The 14,049-nt window shown below is 47.9% G+C and overlaps 1 protein-coding gene across 4 annotated transcripts in view; it reads right to left on the bottom strand.

The window, feature by feature from the left end:
• The window catches only part of LOC129640271 (dedicator of cytokinesis protein 11), a 223,093-nt gene extending 210,201 nt beyond the window's left edge, over window positions 1-12,892 (bottom strand). For 2 of the 4 annotated variants that reach the window (XM_055565486.1, XM_055565485.1), the window contains exon 1: window positions 12,677-12,892. In XM_055565486.1, coding sequence (XP_055421461.1) covers window positions 12,677-12,778 — 102 coding nt within the window. In that variant the 5' untranslated portion in view covers window positions 12,779-12,892. The remainder of the gene's footprint in view (window positions 1-12,676) is intronic. The other 2 variants (XM_055565481.1, XM_055565482.1) reach the window with 1 other exon arrangement.
• Window positions 12,893-14,049: the final 1,157 nt, after the last annotated feature.

The raw sequence follows: 14,049 nt of genomic DNA, 5'->3' as shown, positions 1-14,049 counted from the left end.
ATCAGAGAGATTTTCCAGTCCTTCTCTCTGCTTCTCTAATCATGTATTTTAGAAACCCATTTCTGGGAAAGAGTCCATCAGTTACCTTGAATATGCAGGAGGGCCATGGCCAGTCTAACTTGACCATCAGGATGGGTGAAGTGCATCTCCACAGGACAAATGACAGGTGTATTGGGCTTGTCAGTGAAACAGTTATTCTCTGTGATTTGAAACCATCCTTTTCTCTTTTAAACACACACACACACACACACACACACACACACACACACACACCCTTACCTCTTTACGCTTTAGCTGAGGGTGGAAAATTCCATAGGCCTGAACTGGCCAAGTGCCTGCTAAGTGTCTGGCCAGCTTGTATCTTGAAACACCTCAAGTCTGAAAGCAGTGCCCACTTACAAGAACTCCAGACTGAGAGACTTTTGTGTGGGAAAAAAAATTTTTTTTATTATGAAGAATTTAAGAAAACATCCAAACTGAAATTGCAGACTGCAAACCTATATTGCTTTCTTCCGGCCAAAATTCTCAAAAGGCATTGTGTTTTCTCATTCTAATTCTGTGAAGATTTCTGCACCTGGTTCACAGTGTGCCAGTCTATCAGACCCTCCTCCAGACACTATGGTGTTCCTCATCCACCATAAGATCACCATTCCTCAACTTCCAGCAATGCCTGAGCACTAGGCAGATGCCCCCTTCTTATTTACTGGAACTTGTGACTATGTTATATTACATGGCAAAGGGATTCTGCAGATGTGATTAAATTAAGGACTCTGAGGTGAGGAGATTACCCTCACTAGTTATCCTGGTGGGACCAATGTAATCATGAGTCTTTCTAAGTGAGGGAGGGAGGAAGGCAGGAGAGTGAGAATCAGTGAAGGAGACGTGATGATAGAAGCAGTGTCACTATGACACGATGTGAGAAAGACCTGACCAGACATTGCTGGCATGAAGACAGAGGAAGGGGCCATGAGTCAAGGAATGTAGGCAGCCTCCAGAAACTGGAAAAGGCACCGTAGGAGGTCCCCGCCTAGAGCCTCTAGGAGGGAGTGAGGACTCACAGACACCTTGGCATTAGCCCAGTGAAACCTGTTTCAGACTTCCAACCAACAGAACCATGAGTTTAATAAACCTGTGCTGCTTTAGCGGAGAAGGAAATGGCAACCCACTCCAGTACTCTTGCCTGGAAAATCCCATGGGCAGAGGAGCCTGGTAGGCTGCAGGCCATGGGGTCTCTAGGAGTCGGACACAACTGAGCGACTTCCCTTTCACTTTTCACTTTCATGCATTGGAGAAGGAAATGGCAACCCACTCCAGTGTTCTTGCCTGGAGAATCCCAGGGACGGGGGGGCGCCTAGTGGGCTGCCGTCTACGGGGTCGCACAGAGTCGGACACGACTGAAGTGACTTAGCAGCAGCAGCAGCAGCAGTGCTGCTTTAGACACTAAGTTTGTGGCAATGTGTTCTAGTGGCCAGAGGAAATTAACAGACCATGCGTCTGGTGCACATCTCAGCAGGGCCACCACTAGAACTCCTCATGGAAGTACTCTGCCTCTTCTGAGTTCTCTAAGCAGACCTCCTGCTAAGCTCAAGCTATTGTGCAGTCACTGTGAGGGTAGGTCAGTCCTCCTCAGGATCAGCAACAAGATGAGAACCCTCCTAGAGGAACTGGGCACTTGACTGGCAAACCAAGACAGAGGGTTAGATACGGGGTCAAGCCCAGGACACAGGGACAGCAACCCCTGGGGACAAGAAAGAAGATCAAACCCAGGGACCAGCAGTGGATTTGACAGGGCAGAAGCAACAGCCTAGATGACTTAAGGCCCAGCCCCCAAGCTTTGAATACAACGAATTTTCCAATGTCCCCTGCTTAGGGCTCTGCACCTGGGGTGATGCCAGGCTGGCAGTGGACATCCAAGTAGCTCCCATTCCACACAGAGGTAGCAGGGCGAGGGAGCTGGGCATCAATCACAGAACGGAAGTGAGAAAGCCCTGCAGAATTCTCCTCTGACTTCCCCAGTGAGAATTCAGCCAGACCGTTTCATTTTGTTTGGAAGGAGAAGACAGAGGCAGAGCGCCTCTGTAAGCAGTCACGTGGCTCACCAGCAGTGGGGGAGTGATTCTCCCACAGGGTCAGGTTAGCAGGGAGTACCTTCTTTGCGGCACAAGCACTAGAGCATGAGCTAAACACTCTGCTGGCAGAAGAGAGCTGTGGCGCCTATGGGCTTTCCAATAACTATTTGGTTCAGTGTTTGCAACAGTTGATGGAGAGCCCTCCTGGATTTCAGTTCTTTCTGGGTGGGAAGTTAGGCAACTTAGAAGGTGGTATGCCCTCCTTCAGGTCTCTAGGAAATCATTTAATGGACCGAAGCCTTCAGAACTTGTTAACCTATGAAAATAAACTGGTTTTGCCAACAACATTCTTCTACTCATGCCATGAACATTGACAACAGGTCCTGTAAGGCGTAAAGCTGGCAGTTTGACAAGTGGGAAAATTAAACTGCTCGTATAAAAGGCATGGAGAGAAATATATATGTTGTTATTTTTGGACAGCACTAACCTGCTTGAAAAAAAACCCATAAAAAACAGTTCCCTGAAAATGATCCCATGTACCTCAGCTGAACCAGTGTCCTGGAGATATTTTTTCCCCCATATCATTATTCAAACAGCAAAGAAAGGAAGAACGGCCAATGGCAAACAGTTCTCAAAATCCTTTGGCTGACTTTGGCAAGGAAAAATCTATACTGATCTTGCCTGCATTGCTCAATAACAACATCACCCCTCTTTTTTTCCTTCTGTCCTCACCTTCTACTTTCCCATAAAAGAGACCTAAGCTTGTTCAGAAATAAACACTGTTTCCCAATAGGAGGAGATCATCACCCAAACCACACTGAGAGAGATTCCTCCACCCAATCTATTGTGGAATCTGGCCCGGGAGCTAGTGCTTCTTTACCTGATTATGCCAAAGAAATTGAGACACCTGGAGTTCATTACCTGTTCTGTCATTTAGCAAACATGAGTGGCCTACAGCCTGCCTCACTTGAAACCATGCCTCTGTTCCCTTCTGATGGGAGAGAGGCGACAACAATGCAGTATGCATTTCATAGTGACCTGGAAGAACATGTGAGACATAGCTGCAGTTTTTTAAAACTCTTCCTAAGATCAGGGCTATAAAAATACAAGGTCTTTTCATTGTCCAACCATCATTTCGTACAAAGGCATTTCCCAGCCTCCTGACCCACTTCACCGAAGCACTTCAAATAAAGATGTTCTGGTCTCAGAGGCTTAGAAGAACACTTGACTTCTTAGTTAAATCTCACCCAGTCCAATCTTTAAGTCACTAGGGAAAGCAACAGGAGGGAAAAACTGAAGTATCAGAATACCTTCAAACATTTCTCTGCAGCTTGAAACATAACACAATCTGACATAAGCTGTTGAGAAAGGCCAAAATATAACTTCCTGTCAACAATAAACTCAATGGGCAATAAAAATAAGGTGGCAAAGAATGGCAGGAAATCATTAATAGCAAATTTTGGCGTGATTGTGCGAGGCTCTGCATAGACAATAGGTAAACCTCACATCCCTGGAACAATTGGCATATTTTCTACCGTATCAACCACACTGGAAACCTCTCCACACCATTCCTAATAGAACTGACCCTGCTACTGCAAAACCAAGACAACTGGGTAGAAAAGGACATTAATTTCTTGCTGCTACTGCTAAGTCGCTTCAGTGGTGTCCGACTCTGCAACCCCATAGACGGCAGCCCACCAGGCTCCCCCATCCCTGGGATTCTCCAGGCAAGAATTAATTTCTTAGGAGACCTTTAAGCTTGAAACGTGCCCACTAAAATTACATGTTTCCACAATACATCTTTAAAAAGGCATTTGAATGTCAATATTCACTTGATTATTTTTGAAGTAAGGATGAATGCATGAAATGAAGGTTAATAAAGTTTTGAGAGGGAAAGGAAGGTTTGTTGAAGTTCTTGTCTTCCATACAGAGCCCAATGCTCTTCTAGCCATGCTTTTGCAGGAACCATGATAAAGAGCCAGTCATAAGTTCCCCAGACCAGAGAACCTTCCCCGGACATGGGATGGGATGTTCTTCCCCACTAGACAACTAGCCTTCCCACTCATTCATCTGGCTAGTCTGAAAGAAGGAACTGCCAAAAACCCAGAGTCCTACCTCACATCCACTGGGCTCTCTGATATGACCCAGTCCACCTGAGAGTGGCAGTTCCCCAGGACCTCATGGGCAGCCAGCTTATTCTGCCAAGAGGGAATGATTCTTAGCTCAGCCATGTATGTAGCTCACCCTCTGGGGCATTACCTGGAGCAAGGAAATAAAAAAGCAAGAGTAGGGATTCCTAACCTTCAAGCTATGACAAACCTAGACAACATATTAAAAAGCAGAGACATCACCTTGCTGAGAAAAGTCTGTATAGTCAAAGCAATGGTTTTTCCAGTAGTCATGTATGGATGTGAGAGTTGGATGATAAAGAAGGCTGAGCACCAAAGAATTGATGCTTTCAAACTATGGTGCTGGAGAAGATTCTTGAGAGTCCCTTGGACTGCAAAGAGATCAAACCAGTCAATCCTAAAGGAAATCAACCCTGTATATTCATTGGGAGGACTGATGCCAAAGTTAAAGCTCCAATACTTCGACCACCTAATGCGAAGGAAAAAGACCCTGATGGAAAAAGACTCATGGAAAAGACTCTGATGCTGGGAAAGAATGAAGGCTGGAGGAGAAGCGGGCAACAGAGAATGAGATGTTAATGGCATCACCAACTCAATGGACATGCGTTTGAGTAAGCTCCAGGAGTTGGTGATGGACAGGGAAGCCTGGTGTACTGCAGTTCATAGGATCACAAAGAGTCAGATACGACTGAGTAACTGAACAACAACAGGGCTTCCCTGGTGGCTCAGTGGGAATCCACCTGCAAATCCACCTGCCAGTGCAGGAGGTGGGGGTTTGATCCCTGGTCTGGGAAGATCCCACATGCCATGGAGCAACTAAGCCCAAGTGCCACAACTACTGAAGCCTGTGTGTCTGGAGCTCATGCTCCACAAGAGAAGCCACCACAAAGAGAAGCCTGAGCACTACAACCAGACAGTAGCCCCCATTCGTTGCAACTAGAGAAAAGCACACGAAGTGATGAAGACCCAGCATAGCCAAAAAGAAATGAATGCATTTTTTTTTTAAAGGCAAGGGTACCTGCTTCCCTTCTACCCATTTACTGTTGTCTGTTGACTTGTCACACATACACAAAAGACCTCCTGCACACCATCAAGCCCAGGAAAAATAATGCAGGCCAACAGTCATTCAGTGCCCTCCATGTGTCAAGCCCTGGCCCCCAGTGCTTCACATGCAACTCGTTGAAGCCTTTCAACAAACCCACAAGAGGGTTCTCGAGGCCCAGAAGGTTAAAAAACTGGCCCAAGATCACCCAGCTAATAAGCCACTAAGCTGGACTTTGAACCCAGGCCATGAGCTTTCAGAGCCTACTCTGCCCTACTAAACACGCATCACAGGCAACGGAGCTGAATGAAACTGTCCCTTTGCCCCAGTTACTGCTCTGGGAGCCTGCAGGGTGCGGCCCTGCAAGAGTTGGAAAGGCATCTGGCTCTGAGCTGATATAAATGACATGCCAACGTTACCATGAACCCTGCTGCAATCTGACAAAAGCTGAAGGAAACCAAGAGATATAAATCCCAGAGATGTATCATCAAATGACCGTTAGGATTTACAGAAAAGGGGAAACCGCTCTCGCGCTTTCTCCCGTCTGTGGTTTCTGGCCTTCCCTTCTGTGTTTCAGAAAGAAAGAAAAAAGAAAATGACACACACACAAAAAAACTAACAACTTTTCAACATACTTATGATTTTATGTGTCAGAAGAAAGCAAAAGCAGAGAGGTGAAGACACCTCTGAATGGAATTCCAACAAACAAGCAACAGGGGCTCCCAGGGTGGAGCACTGGGGGTCTAGGAAGATAGCAAGGACTTCCGCAGCTCACAGAGGTCAAGTCAAGGAATGGCAAGATGAGTGATGCAGGTAAACTGTATACGGATTTCTCAGTGTCAGACAACTGCCGTTTACTTTCTCCATTCTTATGTTTTTTAAAAAAAGGCCTCTGTAGTTTAGTAAATGTGGGCAATGCCAAGAAGAACATTTAATTAGCAGAGGCTCATTTAACACTAACACTGTTGAGCCCAGAAGGATCAAACTCTTGAAAAACCCTCAAGGATCACATAAAAGATCGTCACGGGGCCCTGGGTAGAAATGATATAACTAGCTGAAGAGAGAAGCCACACCACCATCTTCTCTATTTCAGTCATTTGCATACATCTCATCTCCCTTCCGGGCCTGACAGTCCCTCCAGGGCAGGAAACGTGCTCTCCAGCCTCTTTGGGGGGAAGAGGCTAGTCAGGCTGAGCCCTTGGAGAGGAGGCTGCTCGAGAGTGACCTAACTTCCCATGAAGTCTGGAGAGGCCGCTATTGCTGCCCAGCCTCCCACTTCCCTAATCACCCCCAAAGGTGCAAACTTCTTCAATCAGCTAATCTCTCCTACAATCTCACCTCACCAGCTGCTCAACCCTGGCTCTTCCTCCCCTTCCTAATCCCATCTGGGACACTCTTTTGGGCCCTCAACAACCCCAGTCTTTTGCCAAAACACAACACTACACACTCTCTCCCTTCCCCTCTCATGGAACACGCTGATCCTCCAGATCACCCGGGTGGACAAACTTCAGCCATCTTGACTCCACCTCCCCCCACCCCACTTTCTCTCCCTCCCACTTCTTCCTTTCCCCCCTCCGACACCCCCTTCAAGACATCACTAAATCCTGTTGATTTTATCACTCCTCTTCTGCCTTATCTACATTGTCACTGCCTCAGTTATGCCTTTGTTGTCCCTCTTCAGAGCCATAGAGCTACATTTTAACTAGTTACCTGGCCTCCAGGCACCCAGCACCAGGTCCCATCCTCCATATTGTTTCCAGTGTATCTGCTGCCAAGTCCCTGACTTCTTGGCTCATATCCAAAATGGGTATAAAATACTGCTCCCTTCTTTATTGTAATCTGTATTAGACCCTTCCAGAATACAGTTTTTGTTATAGAGAAATCTAGTAACAGTATTTCATACCCATTTTGGATATGAGTCAAGAAGTCAGGGACTTACCTTTATGAATCACTTATACATCAGACACTTTCCAAATATTACCTTCTTTGACCCCACGAGAACTCCACAAGGTTGGGACAACTATCTACCCCCATTTCACAGATGAGGACAACAAGATCTGGTTACTTGCCTCAGTTCACAATGCAAGCTGGTGACAGAGGGCAGATTCAAGCCCAGGTCTGACTCTTGAACCTGGGCTCTGCCTTCCATATTTTAAGGAGGACACTGAAACCTTGGAAAGGAGCCCAAACAAGACAAATGTGATGGTAAAGCATCTTGAAACCAAATCATGTGAGGAAGGAACAAAATGAAGGCTGTTTGGCTTTGGGAAGAGAGAATTTTAAAATGCCATGGTGGCAGTCTCCAAATATTTGAAGGGTTGTCATGTGAAAGAGGAAGCAAACATTCTGTGTGGCTCCAAACAACAGAGCTGGGCCTAGCCTAGCAGTGGAAGTTACAGAGAACACATTTCAGCACAACATTTTTACCCAGCCCTCTCATAGGCGGAGAGTGGCTAAGAAGCTAGTCACCGTTTGTCAGGGGTGGTACAGGGGACATTCCTGCCTTGAGTAGGCAAGTGGCCTAGATCTGTGTTTCTGTGCACTGTGCACATCAAAATCACCTTGGGTTGTTTTTAAAAACAGATGCCTGGCCCCACCCCAGACTTATCGAAACAGAATCTTAGGGCTAGAGACCGTTAGTGCGAGGATTACAAACCAGGAAATAAGTCTGTAAGAAGGTTCACTTGAATCCTCAAAAGAAGAAATACAAATGGCTAATCACACATGCAAACCTGTTCCACTTCAAGACTAATGAAAGGAATGCAAATTAGAAGAGTGTTATGCCCTTGATCACCTATCAGATTGCAAAGGTTAAAAAATATTAATTGCCAGTGCTGGATGCGGGTGGGGAGAGGAACACGCACACATTCTGGTGATGAAACAGTAAATGGTAATAACATTCTGCAGCGCAATTTAACATCAGGTTTAAGGGGAACTTTTAATGCTAAATACGTATCTAATGTTGGAGCAAGCAATTCTGATGCTACAAATTTATCCTAGAGGGTCAATCTAGCAAGTTTGAAAGTACCTGCTCAAAGATGTTCATTCCAATCCATGTTTATACCTGCATTGTCCAAAATAACTTTCTGCAGTGATGGAAATTTGCTCTCTGTGCTGTCCTACTTGCCAATTACTAGACACATGTGGCTATTGAGCACCTGAACTGTGGCAAGTGCAGTTTAGGAGCTGATTTTTAATTAATTTTAATTTTTTAATTAATTTAAATGCAAATGTAAATAGCCACAGATGGCCAGTAGCTACTGTCCAGGAGAGCTTGTGTTCAGAATGCCATAAAATTATAGCTTCTCAAGGTATCAAACAATAAAGGATGATTAGCTATAATCCACCCACAGTGCAATTTTTGGCAGTTGTTAAACATGATTATGTAGACTTATATTACTGATGTCAAGAAATGTTCTTAAAATATGGATAAGTGAAATAATTATTTAAAAGTGTGTATGATAAATTTGTTTAACACATTCAGCTTAAGAAACAAATTCTACTATTTGGTGCTTCTAAGTAACCTCTGCACTGGGCTTGCTGACAGATCCTTCCTTTTCCAAACCTGGAAAAGCCAACAGGAGCAGCGAGACTATTTCATCGAGATCCCAGCTAAGTCTTTGAACTGGAGTGTGTGTGTGTGTGTGTGTGTGTGTGTGTGTGTGTGTTAGTCGCTCAGTCATGTCCGACTCTTTGTGACCCGCTATAGGGCTACGCTTCTCTGTCCATGGGATTTTCCAGGTAAGAATACTAGCGTGAACTGCCATTTCCTTCTCCAGGGGGTCTTCCCGACCCAGGGATCGAACCCAGGTCTCCTGCATTGCAGGCAATCAAAACCCATTGCAACTGACTTTATTATTTTGTACTCAATTAAGTATATTCCACAAATTCCCCTGGGAAGAGGGAGCAGGGGAGCTGATTCATTTTCAGGCCTTCCCTAAATGCGAACCTAAGGAACACTTCTGGGTGTGTGTGTCTGTGTGTGTGTCCTAGGGGTGTGTGTGTGTGTGTTACAGGGGTGAGTGTGTGTGTGTGTGGAGAGCCTTTCTCTACTGGCCTTGTGTGCAATGGGGCCAGCCTGGGGACCATGCATGCATTGCCTTGCCTCAAGGGGCTACAACCCGTAATATCTAGCAACTCTTTCCTGATCCTTTGGCGCACAAGGAATTGAGGGTATATTCAGCAGCAACAAGCAAACAGTTTTGAAACACCTACTAGGCGACTTTCCCAGGGTGACACAGGGACTCCTCCCAAGGGCAGCCAGAATACAAAAGATTTATCAAATGGCTTTGTCCCCCCATAGGCACAAACAGCTCCATCCTGAATTCTAACAAAAACAGCATTAAAACTCTGCATTCTAAAATGTGTGTATATATGTAAACACTTCTCAGTTAATCACATACACTCTCAGGTTATAATATTACTCCCCAAGTCTTTCTTGAGAAACCCCGGCCAGTGGTTAATTCTGTAATTATCCCTTTGCTTGAGTTAAAAGTATCCTTCATAAAAATGCCAAACTTACAGGAAAATGCAGCCACAAAATGGTCTTTCTCTGCTTCACTATTTAGTTAATAGATTCGAGGAAGTACTGATAACTGGATGAAGGTCTGAATACACAACTACATGCTATATATAGCCCAGGCCTTCTGAATTTTTCAAACAGTGAACAAAACTGAATGATGTTAGCAATATGCCAAAAAGGGTATAACTGTTTTTTGTTTTTTAAACAAACCACCTAAACAGGAAATTCTGTATATTTGTTCAGCTTGGTGGGTTTTCCAACTTCTAGTAAAAGATACACCACAAGAAAGCTTGATCTACAGCAGGAATGACTCCATATTGGAATCTAATGAATGTGACTCCATGTTGAAGCCCTAACTTGAGTGTCGTGGGTTTACAGCAGCAAGTACAAATCCCACCTCAGCTGTCACAAATAAACATTTTGGGTCTTAAATCAGAAAAGAATCAGACGTTATGTCGGCAGCTGCAGCGTGCATGGTCTACTCACTCTCCAGTCACGCGTGGCTTTACTTAATGAGCTCTTGGTGTCAGGAAAGCAGGGGCCAAGAAAAAGAGCCATTTAGGAGAGTATACTCCTTTATGATTGTTTCCTCATTTCTTAATTGACTGAACCACTTTAAAACAGCATTCACTAATGTGCTATGAATAATCTATAATTGACTTATGTATATAATCTGGGCATCCTCCTGACAAACACATATGTACACCCAATCCAGGCTGGAACTAATGAAACAAATGAAAATAAAGTAATCCACATTCACTCATCATTTTAAGGCATCTAGGATTGTGTCTTCCCACAGTAAGGACTCAACAGATATAGATTTAGATTCCTAGAATCAGTTCTCCCCACCTCCCAAAACTTCAGTGTGGACTACATACCAAAGTAGTAAATAAATATTTCTGTGCCTTGCCTGTTAAAGTCTGTAGCCTTGGTTCCCAAGTAAGCTAGATTGGAGTCTCCTCCCACTAACAGCTTTTTGAGCTTTGCCAAAGAGTCAGTGGTTAGGAAGGTACCTGTGTTACCCCAAATTATTTTTCAAACCCGAAAACCTGGGCAAGAATGCTAATGTTAACTTTACACTGCTGAGGGTGGCAGGTCAAATGCTGGTCAAGTCCCAGTGGAGGTTTGCTGAGGCCCATTTATTCTCTTGAGACCATCTGTCCACTTCACAGGGTGTGGTAGAGGGCCAGCTACCCCTGCTTAAGTAAGATTTTTCTTTCTTCCTGAATTTAGAAAAGGGTTTCCTGTGCTAGGGAGATTGAATCACTTGTTAACAATCACCCGAGATAAGAGCCCTGGTATAAATTCCCTACACACAGCTTGCTTTCCAATCTTAAGGGGCTGTGCTGACAATCGAGGTTCCAATCTGACCCCAACAGGACCTCATTCTACAATCAGTGAGACACACAATAAGCCAAGTCCATTAAAACAACATTAAAGGTCTGGGTTTTTAGCTCTGCTAAACAGCAGGATTAAACTTTCAAGGTTCCAGCCAGGATAGAGAGATTTCTTTAAAGTCACTTGGCTTTGCACAGTTGTAGCTATTAGGGATCAGATCTTTATCTCAAAGGTACATATTTTGCCTTTGATCCTCCTCCAGAAACTCCCACTAATGTCAACTTTCTCCATAGTTGGGATCAGGTCCCTGGCCTCCTTTTTTTTTTTTTTTTTTTTTTTTGGCCTCCCTTTTATGTTGGTTTTATCAGATACTACAAGATCAACAGAAAAATTACATGGAAAGGCTGTGAAGTTCCCTTGCGATGATAAGTTGTTTTAACAAAAACAGCTCACTCTTAAATGGTGAAATTTAAACACAGCAGATAACTTGCTGTAAGGTAGAGGGACCAGAGAGAGATGAAAACGACCAACCAACCAACGCAACAAAACAAACAGTAATTAACCAGTCTGATTGCTTATTTAGGTTTTGATCGCTGATCCAGGAAATTGGCAACAAGCGTCTTGAAAACAGAAGAGGCCCGTTAGTACCCGTCCGCTGAGCTCCCGAGTCTGAGAACCCGAGGGTACAACGGAAGGGTTCCCAAGGGGTCAGCTCGCTTTCCAATCCCCATCCCCCAGCCCTGAGCGGTGGGGCTCTGAGCCCAGGTCCTCCATCCCCAAACTAGCGCACACCATCTTCTCCTAAAACCCCATGGGCCCATCTCCTCGCCTCTGGAGCGCTCCCGGGTCCCAGGGGACACCCTGGCCCTGCGGCTGCCGAGCCCGCGCCCACTCGCCCCGGGACCCCGTTGTCTCCAATCCGCTCCCTTCTGGGCGCCAGCGCCAGCAGCACCCCTTCTACACCCATCACCACCCTCTCCCCAGTAGCAGGAGGAAGTCGCTGCGCTTCCTCTGTTCTCACCGCCGGCCCGAGCTTGGGCGCCCGGGGCTTTTTGGGTGGGGTTCTTTTTTTGTGTACACGGTGTGTGAGTGTCTGTGTGTGTGTGTGTGTGTGTGTGTGCGCGCGCGCGCGCGCGCGCGTGTGTGTGCAAAACGCTCATCGCATCCTTCCGCCTAGGCTGCCTCAGGTGCGGCCAGGAGGGAATCAGGATCTCGCCGCGCCGGGGTCTCAGGCTCTTTGTGCGGGTCTCGGGGAGCAGGGTCCGCTCTCCAGCTCACGCTCCCCTCCCGGGGCCCGGTTCCGAGCCCCCGATGGCCCGTCGGCGTCCAGCCAGGCGCACGCTTCCTCCGCCGTGCGGGGCAGCCGGGCAGCCGCGGCGCTGTCAGCGGGCACCTGGGACTCGGACCCCCAGCGAGGGGTGGCCACGGCAAAAACTTACTGAAGCGGAGCAAAAAGCGCGGAGCGCACCGGGCGGCCACAGGCTGAGCCGTCCCCGTCCCGGCCCGGCGCGCGCGCGGGAAGCCGCCCGATCGTCCTCGCCTGGAGCGTGTCCCTCGGGACCCCTCGGTCACTCACCAGCACCACCGAGCTCCGCACGGCCTCCGACACGCTCTGCCGGAGCTCGGCCGCCGTGCCAGGCTTGCTGAGCCGCTTGGTGAATTTGCGCACTTCGGCCATGGCAGCGGCGGGCAGGTCTCGGCGGGCGTGCTCAGTGCCCGGGGCCGGGGCGGCCGCGGCTGCTCCCCGTGTTTACACGCCGGCTGGCCGGCCACATCGCAGCTCGGCGGCGGCGCGGCTCCCGCGGCTCCTCCTCCCGCCCCCAGCGGCCCCGCCCTCCTTCGCTCGCTCGCAGTCCTGCCCCACAGCAGCGGCCGCTCCCTCCCCTAGAGAGCCCGAGCTCCGCGCGCGAGCTGCGGGAGGAGGAGGGTGTGTCTGGCGGGGAAGGGTGTGCGGAGGGGGAGGGAGCGCGGGAGGGGGGCCCAGGGTCACGAGGGAAGAGGGGGGAAGTGGCAACCGCTTGGGCTCCGCCCGCAGCTGATGTTGCCGGTGCAGCCGCATCCGGGAAAGGAGATCTGGCTGCTTCATTTTTCTTGTGTATTTGGGGGGTGGCAGGGGCGGGGGGACACGGAAAGTCGCCAAGAGTGCAGCACGCTCTTCTCCAGCGCTCCTTTCCCACCCGTTAGCCTGCAGTGCCCGCTGGAGGGCTGGGGAACTCTAGCCTCCCCTCACCCCTCAAGCCCCCAGGGCAGGGGCGCCAGAGGGGCTGGGGAACGACGTGGAGCGGCCGCCTATTGTGTGCTTCGCCCGGGAGGAGTCGCGCCGATGTCAGAGGTCGAAGGAGGGAAAATGGTTTTCCGGCCGGAGCGATATGCCTGGGTCACCTCCCCACACCGTTTCCTTACCCATGGGTCATCCTCACGTTTGGGGCGGTGGGGGGCAACCTCGGAGTGAAGAGTTGCTGTAGCGAACCCACCCCGCAATCCCCCCTCCCAGGGCAGGGAACAGCTGGGTGGTGGGGGCCTGCACCTGTGGCAGGTTGTCTAGTTGGGCAGAGACTGCTGTAGGCCGGGGCGCGGGAGCCAGGGGACGGGTAGGAGGGTGGTATTGGGAAGGCAATTACCTGGAGTCCAGAGGATTTACTGATCTTCTAGAAGCGTTTACACACCCTCCTATCACCTCTCCATTTCCCACTCCTTTCCTTATCCTCTTCACCTTCCAAGAAATTGTTTCCTAAGAATCAAAGAACATATTCTGAACCGAGATGTAAAATAAAGATGCTTAAGACAGAAATAAATCACAAGCTGGAATCAAGATTGCAGGGAGAAATACCAACAACTGCAGATGAGGGTGAAAGAGGAGAGTGGAAAAGATGGCTTAAAACTCAACATTCAAAAAATGAAGATCATGGGTATCAGGTCCTGTCACTTCATGGCAAATAAAAGGGAAAA

This window comes from Bubalus kerabau, chromosome X (genome assembly GCF_029407905.1).
Source record: "Bubalus kerabau isolate K-KA32 ecotype Philippines breed swamp buffalo chromosome X, PCC_UOA_SB_1v2, whole genome shotgun sequence".
NCBI lineage: Eukaryota > Metazoa > Chordata > Mammalia > Artiodactyla > Bovidae > Bubalus > Bubalus kerabau.
The sequence above is the reverse complement of the archived record's forward strand: the minus strand, read 5'-3'. Positions and strand labels throughout refer to the sequence as shown.